The following is a 21,901-nucleotide window of genomic DNA, read 5'->3' on the forward strand; positions in this document are numbered from 1 at the left end:
TTACCCCACGTCAGGGCTTGCCCATCCCGCACTGGTTGTGCTGTCAGCTCCCTGCTCCCTCCCGGGGACGCAGCAGGGTGATCCTGGCTGCCTCCCCACACCTCGGCGGGCCGCTGCCCGAGAGCTGCACCCTCCCTGGCCCGGCCTCTGAGCCGGGGGCCAACCGCTCGGGGCCTTGCGGCTACTGCGGGCCGCGGCCTGCGCCGCCGCTCCCCGGCTGGGATGGGGCGGGAAGGGGCGGGCGGGCGCCCGCACGACCCCTCCAGCGACCAGCTGCTCTGCGTGGTCGCCCCCCTCCCGCGGCGGGGGAGGCACGCGTGAGCTCAGACGGGGCGGGAGAAGGCTCAGCCTACAGGCGACCGGCAGCCCGCAGCCCTGCCAGCGCTCGCCGCCATTTCCCTGCCACCACCCTGCCCCTCCCGCCGGAAGCCCCGCCCTCTCCGTGGCGCGAGGGGCGGGCAGGGGAGAGGGCAGAAGTGACGTAGCGCTCCGCGCAGAGTCCGCTGGGAGCTGTAGTCCGCCCGGCGCGGCCGGCCAATGAGCGCGGGTGGGGGCCGGACTGCGGCTCCCGGCAGCCCCCGCGGGCGGGGAGCGGGCGGGCGCGAAGCGGAAGTGCGTGAGGAGGAGGTGGAGGCGCCTGGCTGCTGAGGAGGCCGCGGGCGGAGAGGGGTTCGGTGAGTGCGGGTAGGCCCGGTGCGGTGGGGCTCGGCCCTGCTCTTCGTTACTGGCCGCTTCTCTTCCTCTTCCCTCCTCTTGACTCGCACCGAGGGTCCTCCGCGGCCGCGCCGCCCGCCCTGGCTGGGTTTTGTCCCCCTCCATCCTGGGCCTGTGCGGTGCCCCCCCCCGCCCCCCGGCGGCCGCCACGTGCTAGGCGCGGCCCCTCTGCCCCCCTGGGTGAGGCTGGAGCGCGGCGCTGCCGGGCCTCGAGTGGGGCCTCGTGGCTGGGCCGGGCCGGACCGTGCCAGGCCTCGCGTCGCCTCCTCGCGTCGTTGGGGCCAGCCCGGGCCTGTCCCCGGAGGCTGCCCTTGTCCCGCTCCGGCCCGGCCTGGCCCCGCGGAGGCATCCCCCGTTTCTCGGCCTAGCCTATTCCCGGAGATCCCCGTCCTTCGCCTGGGCCTCTGGGCCCCGTGCCCAGAGGTTCCGCCCCTATTCGGGCCCTTGGCCTGTCCGCGGAGGTTTCCTCCCTTTGCCAGGGTCACCGGCGGTGTCCGGGGTACCGCATGCCCGCTGTGGCTCGGGAGAGCCGCCTCTGTTCCGGGGGAGGCGGTGGGGGCGCTGGGCCCCCGGGGCTGGGGGGAGCGGCAGCTTGCAGAGGTAGCGACACGTCCCGGCCGCAGCCGTGACCCCGTGAGCTGGGGTTGAACCCCCGGTAACGTTTAGCTGTCACAGGGCTCACGCACCGGCGCTTAGCACGGTGTGCTTTGCCGTCCTTCGCTTTCCTTGCTCGCATCTTATTGTGTAAGAGTGAAGTTTAGTAGAGCCTCAAATGATGCGGTGGAATGGGCTTTGCAGTGGCACGGAGGCGCGTCCGAGCCCTGCATCTTAGTTTTCACCAGGCTGATAAGGGTTTGTTGTTCTGGAGACATTGTGTTTGAGGTTTCTATAAATATATTTCAAAGTCTCCACTCCACGAGGTAATTGTCACCGTAGTTTCCTCTTGATTGTCTTTCTGATTGTGTTTATGTGCCAGAAGGTGACACGGTAAGTTTGGAATAAGTACTGTGCGTAGAAGCCTTGGGAGGTGCAGGTTAACTTCTGTTTGCTCGTGTGTGTTGAGGACTCTATAGAGGTGGAGTGGGTGGTGGGTTGTGTGCAACAGCGTTTCCTGGGGGCTTGTCAGGTGGGGAACTCGTGTGGGTATGCTGTATAGGTGTGTCTATACAGTGATGCACTGATGCTGTGGCATAAGAACAAATTTGTTCATTGAAATAAACAATACATAAAAGTGCTTGGAAAACGTTATGGGCTGTCTTATAGCTGATAGGTGGAAGGAGAGGAGCCTTTATCTGCTGCTTCTGCAGCAGCATCAGCACAGAGCACGTGTGTAAGAGGCTGCAGGGTCACATCAGTAAATGGACAATTTCAGGATGCTCTTTCCAAGGAGCACAGACAATTAAATCATCCAGTTATTCTCTGCAAAGGACTCTTGCAGTATGGCTTCCCACTCATAGCAAAGGCAGGTAGTTACGTCAGTGTTTACAGTAAGACCAATGTGATGTTTTAGGTGTGTTTTTGATGTGCCTTTTGTGTGGACGCTGCCCTCAAGTGCTGTGGCTGAAGAGGATATCTGTTCTTTGGGTTTGTATTGCATAACCCGATTTCCATTAATTTCAAAATGTGTTTTGAAGTGTAGCCTCTCAGATTGCCTTTAAGGGAGCATATAGTGGAGGCAGAAAAAAGGAATATTTAGACATAAGAGTGCCTTCTCCTGGAGCGTGTAGTAGTTCTGTATACTTGTTCTGACACCTTGCAGATGTCCAGCACAGAGTAAGGAAATAGCTGACTTTGTGCAACTACCAATGCAGTTCATAATCTAACAGCAGGTAAGAGGATAAAATAAAGCAGTTATTGTAGAGAGCTATCTACAATGTATTTTTTTGTGACATAGGATCCTATGTAGAGTCTAGGGCCTTGTGATTACATCTGATTTTTCTCTGTATCCTGCTATATGTTTTTGTTTTGCATCCTCCCTACTGTGAAATACTTGTTCCTAGTTCAGCAGGAACAAGGAGGGACATGTAGAAGTCAATGTTAAGAGTTCTCTCTTAAGTCCTTAAGAAGCTGACATTGCTGGTTATAAATGTTGCTCCCAAGTCGGTACTCCAGCAGATAGGCCTTGGTGTCCTGAGATGTCTTCTCAAAATTAGTGTTGACTACATGTGAGACGGTGTGGTCTGCAAATTGTACGATCTCAGCACAGGGAGCCTGCAGAGTTCTGGAGTCTGAACAGTTGGCTGCAGCGTTGCACTGTTCCCCTTCAGGTGGGGCTCCTGCCGGTGGGAGGGAGGAAGGCGCAGGGGCAGCATGCTGTCATCGGCAAGGGTACAGAAGGCCTTGCTGCCTGCTGACTCAAATGCCCGCGTCTTTACATCCTTCTTTGTCCAGGGATCAAAAGGGGAAACCTTCTACCTGCCAGTTTACTGTAAAGGAACAACCTGCCCATGGTAAGGAGGCATCTGTAGCACAGTCCGTCTGGTATCTTTTTGAGGTGCCTTGCTAATTCCACATCTCTCTGTAAGCTCTGTATCTGAAAAGTATAGTTCTGTTCTTACTGCTTTAGTAGGTACTGTCTGGAAAGAGGTTTCCCTGTCTGCTGTGATTTCAGAGCTGCAGTGTGCCCCCGGCCTTAACTTACAGTTCTGTTTTCATGAAAGCAAAGTTCTATTATGTATATTGTAAATTAAATGAGTATTCTGTTATTAGAGTTATAATATAATTTAGCTGTCTGCTGGTTTCTCCACCTTTTTAAGCCAGGAATTTTTTAAAGAAAATGTTGTGTTAAGCCAGGCCTGGGTTCATAGCTGAAGCTTTTGAGATTGGCATGCTACAGAAAAGCTGGTGAACACCTTCTGACGTGGTTATTACTGTTAGAAAACAAAAACATTACATGTATAAAATAGGTGACAATCCATGCAAGTCAGCAGATGTAATAGGGTTTTTTTATTATTATTATTTGCTCCCACTTTCTCATAGTTTTTTTTATTATTATTTGCTCCCACTTTCTCTTCTGTAAGACAAATATTGCTTTGGGAGACCTAGGAAGTGCTGTGCACATCCTGAGGATGCTTTTCATTGTAAAACTGTTCCCTTTGTGGTTGTATCACTAGCTCCCTAAAAGGATAGTACAGTTTTGCCAGAATCTTGACTTTCTCTTTGCAAAATGACAGTTTGCCATGTCGGAACTTCTTAATTGTTTAAGCAGCTATATAGCCCACGAACTTTTTTCCATATGTGGAAAAGTTCACAATATACTGAGCTGTGTTTGGTGGCTGCATGTGCCAGTACAGTAACGTGGTTTTTGGGTCATATGGTTTCCTCTGAATTACGCTAGTACAGAGAGTTCCTCTGCGTGGCAGGATTTTTGCTATTTAGCCATATAGTTTAGGCCACAGGCATTGAAAGAGAGAGGAACGGTGGTGTTAATTGCAAAAGCTCTTCTGGATCCCTGGGGGAGCTTGTGTAAGGTAATCCTGCAAGGCTGTGTCAACAGCTAATGGTAGGAGATGGGGTTGTGCTGGTTTGCCTTGTTTGTCCTGTGCCTTGTATTTGTGCTTTGAGCTGACCCCTGTTCCTGTACTGGTAGGCTCTTCAGCAGATGCTTGCTGCTGGGCAAGCCTGGGAGCATGGCTTAAAACTGCTTTGTGGGTTTCTGTAATCGGTCCCAAGATGAGGAGAAGTTGTTAGATGTAGCACAAGAGCTCATCTTGTCTTCTCTGTTCATGCTGGAGTCATGCCAAAGTGGTGTCTGGGAACAAGTAGGTGCCATTTTGTTTCTGGGTGGCAGGCTGGGTTTGTAGGTCTGGAGTCTTTCTTACCATAAAGGAAAATATCCTTCCCCTCTTCACAGTAAAACAGAGGCTAAATGGTTGAGGTAGTCACTGCTATTAGGCTGGAGAAGAGTTTCTGCTTAATTTAGCGTTGTCATGTCAGAGCTATGAATAGTAAAATCATGGGATTACATTTCGTGCCAGCTGAGAATTGTGTTTGCACTGTTTCACTCCATGGTAACCCGGAAGCTGTCGTGTCCATTAAAAAAAATAATAAATTAATGGCACACAGAGATGACAGCCTCATTGCAGGAGCACTGGATCCTTGCAGGGGGTGGGGGTGTTGTTTCCTATCCCAGGCAGAGTTTTCTGTCAGCGTTCTTTTTTCCTGTCACATATGAAAATACTTTATATGTTTCTCCCCTGTTGCATGAGAAGGAGGCCTCTGCAAAGTCCGGCTTGTGGCTACTGCTCCTTTGAAACAAGAGCGAATGGACTGCTCATAGTTTCATCTCCAAATTTGTCATCTGGCCATTTTTAGCCTGTCATGATTTACGGTGTAAGGTAGCTGTACAAGACCCAAAAAAGACCCTGCTGTAACGTGAGGGGTGCTGCAGCTTGCACAGCTAGTCTGTGTATGTCCTTCCCACTGCTGCCTGCAGTTCACTTTTACCTTTGGTTGAGTGAAAGGAAGAAAGGAAAGCTTGGCAAGTAACCTCATAGGTGCCTCTGCTCTGAGAGCACAAAAGGTGATGGCTTGGAGGGTGTGGGGCATGATAAGCGGAAATTCTGTTCTCAAGGGAATTAGGCTCAGTATTAATGATGTTAACTTGTACCTTAACAGAGGGCTGTACACATGATACCTTGTGGGTATTGTGTACCTTATTATTTCAGGCCCTGTGTATCTGTGTAAATTATTACAGTTAATTGGTCCTGTAGGGCTGTGGATGCGATCGGTTTCTTGAGTTAAAGATCTGTGTATGCACTATCTGATTAGGTTAAGTAAATTTGTCAGCCTCTTTTTTTTTTTTTTTTTTTTAACTGGGAAATGGTGCTGGGATGAATGGCTAAAATCGGAATCCTTTCCTATGCTTGTAAAATGTGAGGATTTGCCAGTATCATGATTGGTTTAAATTTTGTTTTCCCTTTTTTACTTAGGTGAGACCTCAATCGCTTCTAACAAAACAGTATTCAGAAACATAATTGATGGGAGACTTATACAAGGTATGTAAATACAGCGCTGAAAACTGTTTGAATAACCTTATTCCATACGTACAAAATTTCTGTGGACAGGCATTTACTTACCTCTGTTCCATAACCTAGCAGAGTGTAGGGGTAGCCTGTTCCTGATGGCTTGTGCTTACAATAGCTCCATGTTCTTGTATATTTTTTAAAGAACCTTTAATGTTACACCAAGTCATGGAAATATTTTTCCTTGTTTTCCCCTGAGGTAACGAGATTCAGGTTAAAGGTAGAGATAAATTAGGTGCTGGCTTGAGAATAAATATGTGAATGGTTTGATTTTTGCAGATTACAAATTAAAGTTGCTGGTGCTTGTATTTTCATAGGTTAAGTGTGTGAAGAGAGTAAGCCTTTAGGACAGACTCAATTTTGGCTGTAACTATATTGTGTATTTCAGAAGATATTCCAAAGAGCCTCAGATTCAGTTGTTTTTTACATGACTTGCTATTTCTTTGGAAGCATAACTTTCACATTTTTATAAATGCATTGTGGTCACTAATGAAGGAAATGCTGGTGTGCAGAATCTGCTGGTTTCTAGACTGCAGTGACCTGAAAGGGTTGAAAACTTCACTGGAGGTCACAGTTTATTCTTCCATTGCAATGTGGGGAGTAGTACAATAACTTCAATTACGCACAAGTTTAAATTCTTTGGTTAACTGATTTTTGAATAGTTTTCTTACATAAATTGGATAATTTCTTGCTTCTCTTGGGGGTCCTGAAACTACAGGCACAAGGATCCAAGGGTTCACTTTCGAAAACTGCTCAAAATAGTAGGGTTGCACTGTGAGGAAGCCATTAGTTTTGAGAAATACCTGAAATTTCTGCATGTCTGTTCCCAGGCTGTATAAGTTTGGAAGCAAAAAGCTGATGAAATAGGTTTTCCTCTTTTTTTCTTCTATATTATGGATGGTTCTATTCTGTATTTAACAGAAGATCCAACTGCCTGACTTCTGTAACAAAAACATCCAGATTTCTAATCAGCTTTTTCTTGAATTTGTTTTCTTTGAGGGTCCCTGTTCACTAAACTGTCTGAATGACAAAATAAGACTTTTTCAGCTCAAAGATATATAGCATATTTTTTGTCAAGTAACTAGTGTCATAATTGAAGTCAGTTATTGGTGTTTATAGCTGGTCAAATTATTTTGAAAGAGACTGTTCAGCACTGCGATCTGTAGAATCAATTATTTTTAGAAGAACCTGTAAATAGTCTGCCAACCATTCTGTAGAACCTGCTTCTAATTATTTGAAACCAGGGCTGGAGCTCAATATTAAACTTATTTAGGGATTGGTTTAATTGTGTGAAAACACAAACACGCTTGAAAGAAAATCTTAGTTTTGAAAGCATATAGACTAGAGAGAAATTGGAACTGTTGTTGAGAAACTAGTGCTTCTCTTGCTATGACAGAATAATCTGAACTTTTTTTTCCCCTCAAACCGTGTTTGGCATGTAGTAAAATAGAACACAGTGTTTTGGTTTGGGTTTTTTCTTGTTTTTGTTTTTAGCAGTGCTATCCAGGAAAAAAATTTGTTGAGGAGGTTGGTAGGTGTAGTTGTAGGCTTTACTTTAACTTGTGTCATTAATCTCCTGAAAACATACACGGGATACTTGATCTAGAAAGAGGAATTGTTCTGCATTTTGTTACGCTAATGAAACTGGAACTGCGTGATTAGAAAGAGAATTTTAATTTGCAGGCCACCAGGCTGGCAGTGGGACCTATGCAGGTGGCTCTTTTTTCTTCCTCTTAAGTGCCCTGTTGACATCAAGAGCGTACTTAATTTTTGGTGCAAGACCAAACCTTAGCTTGAAAAGGAAGAATCAAGTAAAAGTGAGATTATTAGACTTTGATTTCTGAGCTAGCTAAGCCAGCGTCTGCTTTTTGTACTTTGTACATTACTGCTGGCACTTCCAGTGTGCTCAGACATGTGGATAGCTGCAACTTTTTTTCCACTTGATAGCAAAATCCTGTGCAGCTGCAGTAAAAAGCTTGCTGGGTGTGGTCGTTTGACCCTGGCTGAATGCCAGGTGGCCCACCAAAGCCACTGTTATCACTCCCCTCCTCAACCTGACAGGGGAGAGAAAACACAAAAGCCTTGTGGGTCGAGGTAAGGACAGGGAGGTCACTCAGCAGTTACCATCATGGGCAAAACAGACTTGACTGGGGGAAATGAATTTCGTTTATTACCATTAAAATCAGAAAAAAACCCCACCTTCCCTCCACACCTCCCTTCTTCCCAGGTTTAATTTAATTCCTGATTTCTCTACCTCCCCACAAGTGGCACAGGGGAATGGGGGTTATGGTCAGTTTATCACATATTGTTTCTGCCACTCCTTCCTCCTCATGCTCTTCCCCAGCTCCAGTGTGGGGTCCCTCCCATGGGAAACAGTCCTCCATGAACTTCTCCAACATGAGTCCTTCCCATGGGCTGCAGTTCTTCACACACTGCTCCAAGTGTGGGTCCTCCTTGGGGTCACAAGTCCTGCCGGCAAACCAGCTTCAGCACGGGCTTCCCACAGGGTCACAGCCTCCTTCAGGCATCCCCCTGCGCTGGCGTGGGGTGTTCCTTGGGCTGCAGGTGGGGATCTGTTCCACCATGAACCTCCACGGGCTTAGGGACACAGCATGTCACCATGGGCTGCTGGGGAATCTCTGCTCCAGTGCCTGGAGCACCTCCTGCCCTCCTTCTGCACTGACCTTGGTGTCTGCAGTGTTGTTGCTCTCTCTGTCTCGTTCCTCTCTTCTGCTGGCACAGATATTTTTTTTTTTTTCCCTTCTTAATACGCTATCACAAAGGTGCTGCCAGTGTTGCTGATGGGCTCAGCCTTGGCCAGTGGCTGGTCTGTCTTGGAGCTGGCTGGTATTGGCTCCATTGGGCATGGGGGAAGCTTCTGGCATCTTCTCACAGAAGCCACCCCTGTAGCCACCCCTGCTACCAAAATCTTGCCATGCAGCCCCACCACACTGGGAAACAGATTTTACGTAGCTGTCGTGCATAGCAAGGTTAATTTGCTGTGCTTCTGGACTGCTCTTTTAGAAGAGGAGCTTTAGTTCTTAGGTATATTGATGGTTGTCAGACTTAACTGATTTAGGAATGTTATTTTCATGTTTTAATCTAATGTAGGGATTCATGATTGTCCAACTGCTATTGTCATTATTTTGATTTGCTCTTTGATAGAACTGATAGGTCTGGGAGCCGCAAGGAAAGAGCAGGTATCGTGTGTCTTTGTGCTAATTGCGGTTGGGTTGAAGGGAGGTGGGTTCCAGGGCGTTCTCTGGCTGCCAGCGTGCTGCCATCCCTGCAGCAGTCTCAGCAAGTGCAAGGTGCTGCTTGGACTGCACGTCCTTCCAGGGAATTAATGCGCAGTATGAAAAATAGCTTTTTGGGGCACTTGCTGCAGAAAATAATAAAAAAAATGAATAGCTCTTCTATTTTTTGCCAGGTATATGTCTAGTAAACAAAGATTGCTCTGATTTGACACTGGTGTCGGGCTGCTTTTCCTAAGTATATTGAGCCCGAGTGCAAGAGAAAATACTGAGGACCATACTTATTATAATTTTATGTGTTTTTACATGAGTCCAGTAGTTCATGTTTGGCTTATTTAACCAACTTGTTCATATCAGTGTTACTCGATGTTCACCAAGTAATTTGGTGTTGGACATAGTGAAACTTATTCTGTAGGTAGATAGTTAAGTTAAAACAAGATTGTTCTGAAATTAATTTAAAAGATGCTGAAGGTTGTTAGTTACTGTTGCATTTTATTTGACACTTTTTATTTCCTGTAGTTTGTCATTGTATCTTCACTAATATTTGGCAGTTCTTAACAGTGCTATTACCCAAGTCTTGGGACATATCTGCAGGTGCCACTTACCTCCTCTGCTTCCCTGGGAGGCAGATGAATTAAAATGCACAGAAGTTGTGATTTTTACAGGGCTGTAAATTACAAGATCATGTATAGGACTGGATTTTTAATTGCTTGATCAGATTTTCTGCCTCTGCTAGGCCTGTTTATAACAGGTTATAAAGGTTAAGTTTATAAATAGCTAATTTCTTATTTTCAGCGCTTTCGAAAAGAACACAGTGCTGACACTTCTGTCAGCGCTTTCCAGTATCTTTGATATCTCCGTAGCATATGAATTGGGATTTAGGGTCAGTCAGCAACAAATAATTTTTATCTTCTGGGGTTTTAAGTTGTAAAGAAGCAGTTTGTTGGCTAGGACAAAGGTTGCCACAGTTTAAATTGATGTAAGCCTTTCAGGTATCTTATCCAGATGTTAAAAAGCTTGTTGTGTGGAAAATGAAACTGTTTTTCTACTATGTAGTTCTGTGACTTTCTTTTTAAAAATGTGTTTTTGTAGTGATTGCTGTTGCTTTATTATACAGAGTACACTGTAAGACATTTTGTAGTTCTGGTGTTTTTTTTTTTTGTAGAATTAACTAATCTTGTTTGGGTTTTGGAGCTCAGGATTATAAATTATAGAGCTGGCTGAAGGAGAATTTTTTTTTTTTGTTCCCTGATAATGAAGGCTGTTGTGAGCAAATAGCAGTTCAGCTGTTTCTCCCAAACTGAATGTTTGTGCTAGCAAACACTAAATGAATGACAAGATGCTCAGGCAGAAATGTTTTCTCTAATGAGGTGCTATCTTGTTTGCTCTGGATCTTGCAGCAAAATAAGCTGGCCAGAAAGGAACAAGTAAATTTTTGTTTTCCTATGGCAGTTTATATAGTGTTTTCTACAAATGCTTTTACAAAATATGTAATATTTGCAAGTTAATGTTTTGTAAACGCTGTGTAATAAAATGAAACTAATGAGTTTTACAGCCCTGTGCACACTTGTAAGGTATGTACATAAACAATTTCACTTGTTTCCAAATGTTCTTAGTGTTTATGCTCAGTCTATTATAGACAGATATGAAGACAAAGAAACTGTTTCTTTTGGTAGGGACATACCTGCTGTGTTTTTCTCTCTAAGCTCGTGAATTGTGGTGCTATGTGCAGGGTACAGCAATCCTTGATGACATGCTTGAGATGGAGTGATACCAGCTTAACATTTTGTCAGGTGGCTTTTCTGTACAGGGCCGTGGTGGTTCTGTTCTGCTTTAACATCTGTGAAAGGTCTGAAATAATGAGTACTGCTTGAAAGACTTCAGAAAAAAAAGAGTGGAAGATGGAAAGAGACAGTCATAAAGTAATACAGGCCAGTTGGAAATAGGAGAAAAATTCCTGGAAAAAGGCATTGTGAAAACTAGAAATGTTCTTCGTTTGACCCATGTCTTGGCATATAGAAATGTTCTTTACAGTGTTCTGGAATAAGAAACTCCTGGACTATGATTTCTGCTTCAGCAGAGAGCGTTGAGCACGTTTCCTACTTTCCTTTCCATATCTGGAAGAAAGGTTAGCTGTTACTGCTTGTTGTGTGTTGTCTTGGTTCATTTTTTTTGTAGTAGTGCTCTAAATATGAGAACAGTATCCTACAAATGAGAATTCAGCCAACTTTTGATCTGGATGACACCTGTGTGCAGCAGATTGTATCAAAATTTTGTGGTAATGTTGGGGGCATAGGTAAAAACCAAAACAAACCCCATTATCACAAAACAAGAAAAAAAATGGTTATGGCAATATTTTTTTTCTGGTAGCCACTCTGAAAGGTGGAATGTCAAAGGTCTTTGTAAGGTAAAAGTCAAGATTTCACTCTTTCATGGATGTTTAGATGGATACGTGACAATAGTAAAAATAAAAAAAGAAGTCTGTGGTGTGGTGTTCTTAATTGTCTTTGTTTTCAAACATTGGTAAGCATGATTTAGAAAACAGTAAACCTTGCAATATCACCTTCCCTCTTGGGTGAGAATAGGACTTAATCGCTGTTTCAGAGAAAGTATAATCTTCGAGTAGCCTTGAAACCTTTTTTCAGTGAGTTAAACAGAAGAAATTAATAGCTTTAAACAAGTTTATTTTATGGTTGAACAGAAAGTAAATTACATTCTTGCTGTTAGATCAGAGATTTAATAACATGGAGTAATTTATGAGGTTATGTTTACTGTTGTTTTCTTTTTTAAAACTTATACCCCTCTAACAGTGCATGGAAGGATACTGAAATGTAATTGTAGACCTGTCAAAACAGCTCACAGTGGACTGGTGGCACCCTTTGAAGACGGCGATATGCTGATGGATGAATTTGTCAGGAAAACAATTGTTTCTCTTGGCTTGTGGATTCTCTTTAACAATATGGGAAAATCCTTAGTCCCGAATCCAGTAAGACCGTACAAATGAGCTGAGAGAACTTACTTCAGTACGGCTGTACAGATGTAATGACAGCAATTAGTATGTATATAACAGGAGATGGGATGGGAGGCATGGGAGGTGGAAGAAGAAAGGAAGGAATAAGCAGACTTAAAATTCTGAAAGCTTGAAAAAACGCTTTAAAAACTATGTTCTTCATAAAAGTACATGAAAGTATTCATGGTGAAGTGGGCAAAGAACTTTTGCAATGTATGTGCTCTGTTGAAATACTTAAGATACAAAGAACAGTGTGGGTACGGCACTGGATGATAGCTTAAGGAAGCTAGGCTTCTGTTGGTCGTTGTTGGCAGTAAGTACAGCAATGTACATACAAAGATGCTTCAATGCATATTCTTCTCATTTCAGGTTTGCCTCCTGATTTCCTAATTGACAAAGCTGCGACGGTGAAACCTGACTGTTGAAGGGTGCAAGGTGTGAACCTGCTCAAGCAGGTAGGCATACAATAGAAAACACCTTCAAAAGTGGTAAAACTGCCTGTTGTGGGGTTTGGAATATGCCTTCTAGCCTGGGCATACCAAAGTTAGGCTGTATCGGTTGAATTCTTTCTTCATTGTTAATACTGCTGTGCATAAGGGACTGTACAGGCTTTGAAGAAACAACTCAGCCTTATGTCTTGGAATGTTTTGGCTTGTCTTTCCAAATAGCTGGTAAATATAAGGGTAAAATAGAATAATTTTGTGAAATCTTGGATGTTCTGGAAGTAGTACCTACATTTTTAATGCTATGTTGAGTGACTTTTGGATTTACACCCTGGTAACTTTTGAGAGAAAATGACTCCTTCCTCCTATATACCTTAATTGGCCGGGTTATTAAATGTTATACTGATCTAAAGTGTTAAACCCCCTTATTCTGTCCGTGTTGTCCCCCATTCCCCCCTCCCCCCAAACATTTGTTCTTTTGCTGTGATTTTTGCTGCTGTGTTGCAGCAATTTGAGTTAGTAGCCATAAAAGTTCTCGTTAACTCTTCTGAATAATTTAGTTTTGAAGCTGTGGTAGCTTGTGGAAGTGTACAGTGGTAAGAGACTCTTGACAGTGACTTATTTTTTTCACTGCTGTGGAGCGGAGTTGAACTGTTATTTTGAGTTCTGTCAGGAGACCTAAAACAGGTAAAACATTAACTTTCCTGCCACTGTTTCATGACAAAAGTTTGTCTTCTGAGCAAAGTCCGTTTGGTGGCATAATAGGAGCATTTGCTCTTCCATCGTTGTCACCTCTTTGAGTAGTCTGATGGATTGCTCTGAGGATTTAGGAATGGAGAAGGCAAACTTTCCTTCTGGAAATAGCCTGCAAATTTTAGGAAAAATTTTAGGAATTCAGCAAATTTGAGAGTGAGAGGCTTCCAGGCTGTACTTCTCCATCTCAACCTCCCCCTTATTTGTCAGTAGGGCTCGTATGAATGGGGTCACGTAATTGGTCTGGATTAAAAATATTCTTGTAAAACAGAACATTTGTAACCTCTGTCATGGCATGGATTAAGTTTAGAGTGTAGATTAATAATTCATTGTATTGGCAGAATGGGAGCTTTCTACATGGGCCTTGTTGCTAAGGCAGTAATTAGTCAAACTGCACATCAACAGAAATACTCTGAGACATCTATGTTAATTTTTGTTTTAGTTCTTTAAGAAGTAGAGGTGGATCTCTGAAGAAAACTGTCCACAAAGGTTACTGTTAAACACTGAAGAGGGTTGACTCACTTTTGTCTTTGCTTGGTAGATGACTTGAGTTGCCTACAATTTGCAATATGGGTTCTATTTGGATAAGGTGCTTAGAAACCAGGCTTTTATCGCTTTTCCTTTGTAGATGTTAAAGATTCACAACATTTTTATAGAAGACAAAAGTCTTGTAGTTCTTGACCAGAATTCATTCCCTACTGCATTTTTGTAAGAGTCTTCCCTTTCTGAATGGCACCATTTGTGGTGTGGCAAAAAAAAAAAAAATTAAAGCAGCTCAAGAACTGCCAGAATGAAGAAGCTTGTATAAATATTACTAAAACTACATGCAGAACTGATCAGCTTGTGTTGCTCACTTTCCTTCACAAGAAACAGGTTTAAGAGTTCCAGGTGTATGCCTTTGGGGTCAGGGTGGGAAATCCTTGATGCCAAGAAAGGGATGTAAGTAATGTGGCAATGTTCTCCTGTGAATTAAATTCACTTAAGTTACTAATTGCTGTCAAAGACTCTTGCAGCTCAAGTAAACACTCTGACTTTCCATAAATTATGGAAGTAGGATTCAAAACAGTTTAGCCCCAGTAAGAGATGGTGTTTGCCAGTTTGAGTCTTACTGTTCAATGAAGCTTTGGCTGTACTTGTTTTCAGACAAGGCTGAACTTTACACCTTTGTGTTAGTCATACAGCATGTGGGAAGCTGCAGATTTTCATGATTTCTGCAGAAATGTCCACATTTCTTACAATAAGAATCTAAAAAATAATAAAAATAATGCTGAATAATTTGCACTGGTGATGTACTTTCAGCCAACTAAACAGCTAGCGGTTAGATTGACTATTTTCTTTGCTGACCAATTTCAGTGATGTCAGATCTGTCTTGCAGTAAATGTAATTAATTTTATATCTGTGTGATATGAGTAAATTTAGCAAACTAATTTGGAATACACATTGTTTCTTCAGACTTGGTGTGTGTTGAATTATGAGGTATGTTACACAGTGTAGTTTTATAGCAGATAAACAAGCTGTCAAATGTCTGTTTTCCAGTAGGGTAATATCTTACCAGAACTTTTAAACTCTGCACACTCGGGATCAGTGCTGGTATTTTTGGATGCAGGACTACGCTACTCGGGAAGAAGCTAGCTGTCCAGCAAGCTTATAACTGGGTCTTCACAAAAGACAAACCAAAGAACAATTTTGAAAATTCCTGGCTGAGTTTCCAGGAGCACATACCTTCCAGATGTGTGCAGTCACGCTTGTGTCTGCTGGGAGATGAGACCTGATGAGGCAGCAGGAGTCAACTGTGCCCCTTTCAAGGTAGAAGTGGAGCTGGTGTCATGGGAAGGCAGTTCTGTAGCTGTAACCAGGAAGGGAATGTGACGTCTGGCAGAGCAGATTGCTAATGACAAGTCTCCATAGCATTGTGTAAATGCTTCTACTGCAGGGCCCACTCAGGACCAGACACGTTTTACCTTCCAGTGTTTCAAAAAGCAGCATCCCCCTGTGAGCTCTGAGGCTGTATGCCTGTGCACGCTTTGGGGCCACAGCATCCTGTGCAGTGGAAAAATCTGAGTGGTAAGGTAAGTGAGCAGCCACCACTGCTTTCACAGTTGGCCTTTGCTTCATTTACAGGCATCTCTTTCTTTAAAATCAGAGTAATGCTTAGGATGTTTTGTAAGAAAAGATTCTTTCAGAGCAGATCTTTTTTCGCTTACCAGCTGAACATGTTTTATCTGACTCAGCCTTTAATTCTTAGAACAACTAAATGCATATCACAGTAAGTTAGCAACTGCAGTGTTGACACAGGGGAGCCAAAAAGACTCCAATATTTAGTTTGTTTAACCTTTTGAGTGCTGATAGAGCAGAGCAACTCAGTTTCTATTCTAGTAGGCATTACCTCACTTGTTAGGAATGAATCAACTTTAAAAATATTGACAAAGATTAAAAAAACCGCCTAAGACAAGACCTTTTGGCACACATCGCACATACCAAACTAATGTTTGGCTAGTAAGTGCTGTGGATCAAAGTAAAATACAAAGTCTCTTAAACAACTCGAAGCAAGTGATACCTTTAAAATCTATTTTGGGGGCCCTCTTGGGACTTACTGGGAGTTACTGCCACTTTTACTGTACTTGGTCAGTTGGCTCTAACCACATGCTTTTTCTTGGAAAATTATTTATTTCAGAAGAGACACAGCAGAAGAGCTGTGGTGAAAGCTGTTTTAATTGTATTAAGTCTATTAAAATATTTCAAGCAGTACAGAGTTCAGTGTAACTAAAAGTAACTAACAGATGATAATATGTTGAAATGTAGTTCTTGAACTACAGGGTTGTCGTTTAGTTAGAGAGCTATTCTGAAATTACACAGTTTATGGGATATATTTGTAATCTTCTTACAGAATGTAGGGTTTTTTTCTGGTTTTATCATGTCAGAGCCCCGCAGGATTCAGCTAGGAGCAGTGCTCTGATTCAGAGAGGCAATTTAGATAATCTTCCTCTATCTTCTAGTAGTTTCTATTACTATTTGTTTCTTCTGCTTCTCTTTCATGTTTTGATTTACTGTGTTAAACCTTTGATTTTGTCCAGCAGACTAGGAAATGTTGCTGTTTCAACAGATGTACTTAGTAAATTAGAAGGAGATGCTTACAAATGGTCTTTTCACACGTTCTTTCCCTGAAAAATAACCAAATAACCATGCATAAGAATGAACTTTGCTTCTTCAGTGGTAGTGCTTTTTGATATTCATCCCTGGTGTGATTTGTTTTTTTTCCTAACAGAACAGGAAACATTCAATCGTGTCCTATCCCTGTGTCGTCCCATCCCCCGCACCCCCCCTTGCGTACTTTCTAGTGTGGAATATATTAAAATACTTCAGTTGAATTGATATAGCATCTTTAGTATAACGAAAGGGAACATGTAACGTGATTTTTAAAATAAAGGCCAACTTCCCATTTCTGGAAAGTACCAGCTCTCATGATGAGGAGCAGCCCACTTTCCCAGCAGCTGCTCCTCTGACGGGCGTTCTGCTCTTCCTGAAAGTGCCCTGGCAGTAGTTGGAGTATTCGGTAACTATATATGTAATTTGGCTTTGGAGTGAAGTGAGGACATTTCAAGTCAGTCCACTGGAATTTGCTTAAAATGGATTAAGCAGCAGAAGTACTTGATCATTTGCATTCATATACCTAAATGTGTCTATTTTTCATCAGTAGTTGAAAAAAAGGATAAAGTTGTACTAATATAGTTCCTTTTTTCTTCCTGGCTCTTACTTGTGCAGAAAAGTTTGTTGATAACTTTTATGCAATATTCAGTTAATGCAAATTTTGTCTTTACAATCCTTCTCCTAATTCCCAGAACAATCATAGGTTTTTTCCTCTTCTATAATGTGGGTGATGAATATTGCAGAGTGTTTGTTGTCAAAATGCCTCTTTGTTCATTTCATGATTTGAGATGCTTTTTAGCCATTGAAATAAATAATTAACTTGCAGGATGTCATCTCTGGACCATCACAACAGTTATTAATGCTTAGTTTTCTCGGGGGCTCTGTGATCTCATGTACTTGCACAATGTTTATTTTATTCTCTCCTAGGGTATCAGAGGCCAAGGACTTGTGGTCGCTTGAAATAGAGTGGATTGTTAAGGGGTCTGTCTCAAAGGCACTGGCAGTTGTGGACTGCTGTATATGATAAAAACATTGATTAGATTTTTACTATATGATCCTTTATAACTCATGTATTTTGAGCTTCCTTAAGTAACATGAGAGAGGATATTTGATGATTTAAAGCTGAAGTGCTGATTGCATATTAGAAATAGACACTAATAAAAATCCGGCTCTTAGTTAAAACATGTTTGTGTTTATCCAGTAATAAGTTTTTATTAACAGCATTGCAGTTGAAGTGTCTGCTTGATTGGAAGCACCTAAACTTCTGCTTCTGGATTTATTACACTGCACAGACCTTAGACATATCCTGGAAATGCAAAGACAAATTTTAAATCTTTATAGGCATGCCACCTCTACCTGGAGCTGGGATAACTTAGTGGTGGATGATTTTGGAACAGGTTTTGGGAAATACAAGTTGAGGCAAAATAGCAATAATTCATATTCTGGGAAGTCTTAGTGACCTGCCAATGATGATTTTGAAAGGACAAGGATAGCTCAGCAATCCTAAATAAAAGGATAGAAGAGTATAAAAGCAAGTTGCCTTTTCAGTGCACTAATTAAGGTCAGATTTCCTTGCAGTATCATGGTGGCATTCATTTTGTGAATGTGGGTGTTGCAACCTAAAGCTTTGAATGAGAGTGAGTTCTGTTTTCCTGACTTGGAGTGCAGATGGACAGATCTGCAGAGAAATCAATCAAATGTGATCAAATATACATGCAAATCTGTCCCAACTCCAAAACAAGCTCGTTTGCTAACATGGGGGATATTTCCTGACAAAAAATACATTCAGTTGTAATCTGGAAACTGTGTGTCTGTACTTTTCTGTGCTCATAGTATCATTTTTCATGCATTCTCTATAAAATTCCAAAACATCAGTAACACTGTGTACAGATCCACTTTGAGTGGTAATTCAGTAAAGTAAGAAACTTTTCCATAACCATAATTTTGTTGTTGAACATGCACAGGTAAAAGCAGTACTGTAAATCTACTGGTAGGCTGATTTTTTCCTTTTTTTTTTCTTTTCCCCTCTGCCCAAATTACTTATAGCTATGCAATATTTTACTGACTTTGAGAGGAAGAAAATGTAATTTTTTTGTAGAAATTCTTAAGGAATTCTGTTAAATGCTAACTAAATTTCTTCTGATATTGTGAATGAAACTTACGTATTGTTTAAAGGGTACAGATTTTCTTCTCAGCTTCATTAGCTACTTCTGGAATTGCAGAGTTCAAATCTAGATACCAACCGCTCATGTGGAATACTCAACAATCTTAACACTTAATTCAGACTAGCACTTAGTCCCTTTCCCAGCCCACTATGGAAACCTCCAGTTTCTAGGAATGAAAATAGAAAGGCGATTGAGAACTTGATCTGCTGAGCGAAGGAGTGGAGTTCCCTTCTTCCTCGCCAAGTCAGGGGCTAAAGCATTTTCCATTTAAGCTGAAGAACTATACTGGAACCAACAGGGATTCAAAAGCTGGAGCATTTTTTGCAGCATGATTGAATTTGAAATTGTAAGGAATTTTGTTTATGGCTGGATACAGTGATTAAGTAGGTCAGCTATTACTACAGTTGAGAAGCACTGCGGTGGCTGGACAGAAAAGGCATCAGAGCTCTCCCAGCCTGTCTCTGGTATGCTGGGTTTGCTTCCACAGCCGTTTGTGGAAGGGAGGTCACAAAAGGAGGTTGTTGGTAGCATGAAGTGGAAGGTTTGTGAAGGTCCCTGTCAGAAGCCGCAAATCTGCATATTCGGTGTTTTGGCTCTTTGGACACTGACAGGAAAATTGACCAGCTGAAAGAAATCTAGTGTCTTGAATTTTATCAAAGTTTGTACCAACCATCAAATGTGAACAACATGACGCTTCCCACTCTTAATAGTCCTGAATATTTTTCTCGCCCTGGAAGTAAAGAGATAATGAAAACCCTCTAGAAAAATCCTGCTTATTGTTACAAGTTGATGTTTACAATAGAACAGATCAGGCAGGGTGTAACTGAAACAATTATGGGTTAAGTTGTATTCGCTGAAACATCTTTTAAGGGACTCTTTAACCTTTACCTGGATACATGCCTGAAAATAGCCGAGGTAATTCATAATTATAGCTATTTTGAGTCATTTAATGCTGCAGCATAATCTCTTCTGTCTCTGAATAGTTGGAAGGACGTCTGAATTATTTTGGCTGCAACAGAACTCCTCACTGGATGATACGCACTTGTAACTGATCGTAACAACTGCATAAACTGAAGCAGACAGGACAAGTATGTCCAGGATTTAACCTAAGTGTTCATAGTGAGGCAGATCTGTGCAAATAGTGTCATATTCATGCATCTTTTTGTTTGTGATTCCGTCTAAAGATTTAGAGAAGAGTTTAGGGGGGGTGGGCTTTTTGGTTTTTTGATGGTAAGCCCTTTTTATTTCTTCATTGTTGTTTAAACCAGCTGCAGCTGGCTGTATTGATAGTGATGTGACTGAAATGAAATGGTTTGTGTCTCTTTAAAGGTATTCTAGCAGCATGGCCTCTGCTCCTGAGGTTTGCATTAACTTGCGGCTTTCAGCTGTAGCATTTATACTTGTAATTACTCTGGGTTGAAAGCCTTTTATTCTTTTTGCAGATTTCCTCCTTCAACCAAAATAAACCTTCTATTCTCAGCCCAATACCATTCATCTGTTATTAGGCAGCCACTTCAAACATTCATATTTCCAGTCTTATCAAGCTTCATGTCACTCTGTAGTTTGTCAGGCTGCCAGATGTTGCCTGTTCTTTCAAATTTCCTGTGTTACTTTGGGTTTTTCCAAATACTTCTATTTCCCTGTTTCTTTCAGGTACAACTGACAGGTGCTTGCAAAGATGTCTAAAACTAATAAATCAAAATCTGGATCCCGTTCTTCCCGTTCGAGGTCCGGATCACGTTCACGCTCACGTTCCTTCTCCAAATCTCGCTCCCGTTCTCGTTCTGTCTCACGGTCAAGAAAACGCAGACTTAGGTAAGTGCCTGCAGCTCTGAAGCCAAAGGGTGTAACTGTGTTTTTCCTCTCTGTCCTGTTCAGATGGTTTGTCACTTAATTCTTTTCTAGGGAAAGACTTCGATTGTCAGATTCTAGGACAGATAGTGTCCTGCGTCTTAGGCTGTTTCCTGCCAGCCTGTACTGTTTTGAAGTGTTTTCAATGAGCTAAAATAATAAATCATGACGTGTTTATCAGCATTGTCAGGATACTTCTTTTGAGCCCTTAATCTGGTCTCTATAGCATGGTTTTGGTGAGCAGTAGTTTTACTTTTCTGTGCAGGTTTTTTCTCCCTAATATGAATGCTAACAGAGACTCTAATGTACAGTTAAATCAGTGGTTTTGTTACTGTAGCTCATATTGTCAGGAATCCAGTCCACAGTGAGTTGCTACAGCCTTTTCAGACTGGGCCCTTAGAGAAGACTTCTGTACTTGGTTTTTCCTCAAAGGTATTAATAGAAGCCTGTGTCAAAATGCATGAGTTTGGGTTATTTTCCCCCCCCCCATGTTCTTCTGCAGTTATTGATTGCTGCTGTGTGTAAGGGTTAGGCCTGTTGTGCTTTTCCTAATGCATCATTTCTGAGATCCAGTTTCCTATATTAAAAGTACTTATGATTAATGATGATGATTGAAATCACCAAAGCAGGACAAAGGGGAAAATACAGCTTTTTATCATGACCTGAGATTATTTTGAAATTTTGATTTTTATGAGACGTTTGCTTTATTGCTGGAAGTACGCAAGTTTAAGTGTGTGTTCCATAGAGTGGGGAAGGTCCATAGCAAAACATGTTCCTTTTTGTTAAACATCTTTGGCTTTTTTTAAGCTTTTAATGTAATCCCAGACTTGAGAGGCCTTTGCGGACGTTGCATGCTTTTCCACTCTTTCTAAAAATGAATTCAGACAAGTTTTAATGTCAGTTTAAGATACTGCTGTGAAAGGTAGGGGCAATTTTTGTTGTTTCCCTGCCCCTCCTTCAACATACAGGAGTTGTTTAACAGAAATGATTGTTCTGGATGGATAAATTGGATCAAGATAATTTCACTGCAGTTAATTTTGAGAAATCATTAATGTGCATAATAGTTATTCTTACCTCCCTGAATTGCTTCTGATCAGGCGAGTTACAGGCTTACATCTTCCCTGAATATCAGGATATCTGTTTTTTGCTTTTCTTTGGCTAAACATCTTTGTATCTGGCAAAGGCATTCCAGTTAGATTGGCTATAATGATGTTCAGCTGCTTTTTCACTAATCTTAAATTAATTATACATTCTGAAAATTATTAGACTGCAAGCATATGCAACTGTTAACAATTAGAGCCCCTGCATTTGAAAAAAAACCTCTTTAATAAATGTACAGTTCGAGAGAGAGGGACATGACAAAACTAAATTAGAGGCGGAGACTTTAGTCAAGCCCAGTTCTTTGCAGAAGGAAGCTGGAATGCTGCAAGATACATGGCCATTTGGGAATATCTGCCTAGCTATGAAGGAACTTTGACAGTTGAAAACAAAGGCACCCTGTGCAAACATGATTGTTTCCTCTGTGCTGCTGCTGAAGCTA

At 42.1% G+C, this 21,901-nt stretch overlaps 1 protein-coding gene across 9 annotated transcripts in view; it reads left to right on the top strand.

The window, feature by feature from the left end:
• The first annotated feature begins 563 nt into the window (after window positions 1-563).
• THRAP3 (thyroid hormone receptor associated protein 3) overlaps window positions 564-21,901 on the top strand; it is a 35,344-nt gene continuing 14,006 nt past the window's right edge. For 2 of the 9 annotated variants that reach the window (XM_056330658.1, XM_056330667.1), the window contains exons 1-4: window positions 564-674; window positions 5,646-5,711; window positions 12,372-12,457; window positions 20,164-20,325. In XM_056330658.1, coding sequence (XP_056186633.1) covers window positions 20,189-20,325 — 137 coding nt within the window. In that variant the 5' untranslated portion in view covers window positions 564-674; window positions 5,646-5,711; window positions 12,372-12,457; window positions 20,164-20,188. Of the gene's footprint in view, window positions 675-5,645; window positions 5,712-10,394; window positions 11,979-12,371; window positions 12,458-15,131; window positions 15,268-19,493; window positions 19,599-20,163; window positions 20,326-21,901 lie in introns of those variants that run through there. The other 7 variants (XM_056330660.1, XM_056330663.1, XM_056330659.1 and 4 more) reach the window with 7 other exon arrangements.

Source organism: Falco biarmicus, chromosome 3 (assembly GCF_023638135.1).
Source record: "Falco biarmicus isolate bFalBia1 chromosome 3, bFalBia1.pri, whole genome shotgun sequence".
Lineage (NCBI taxonomy): Eukaryota > Metazoa > Chordata > Aves > Falconiformes > Falconidae > Falco > Falco biarmicus.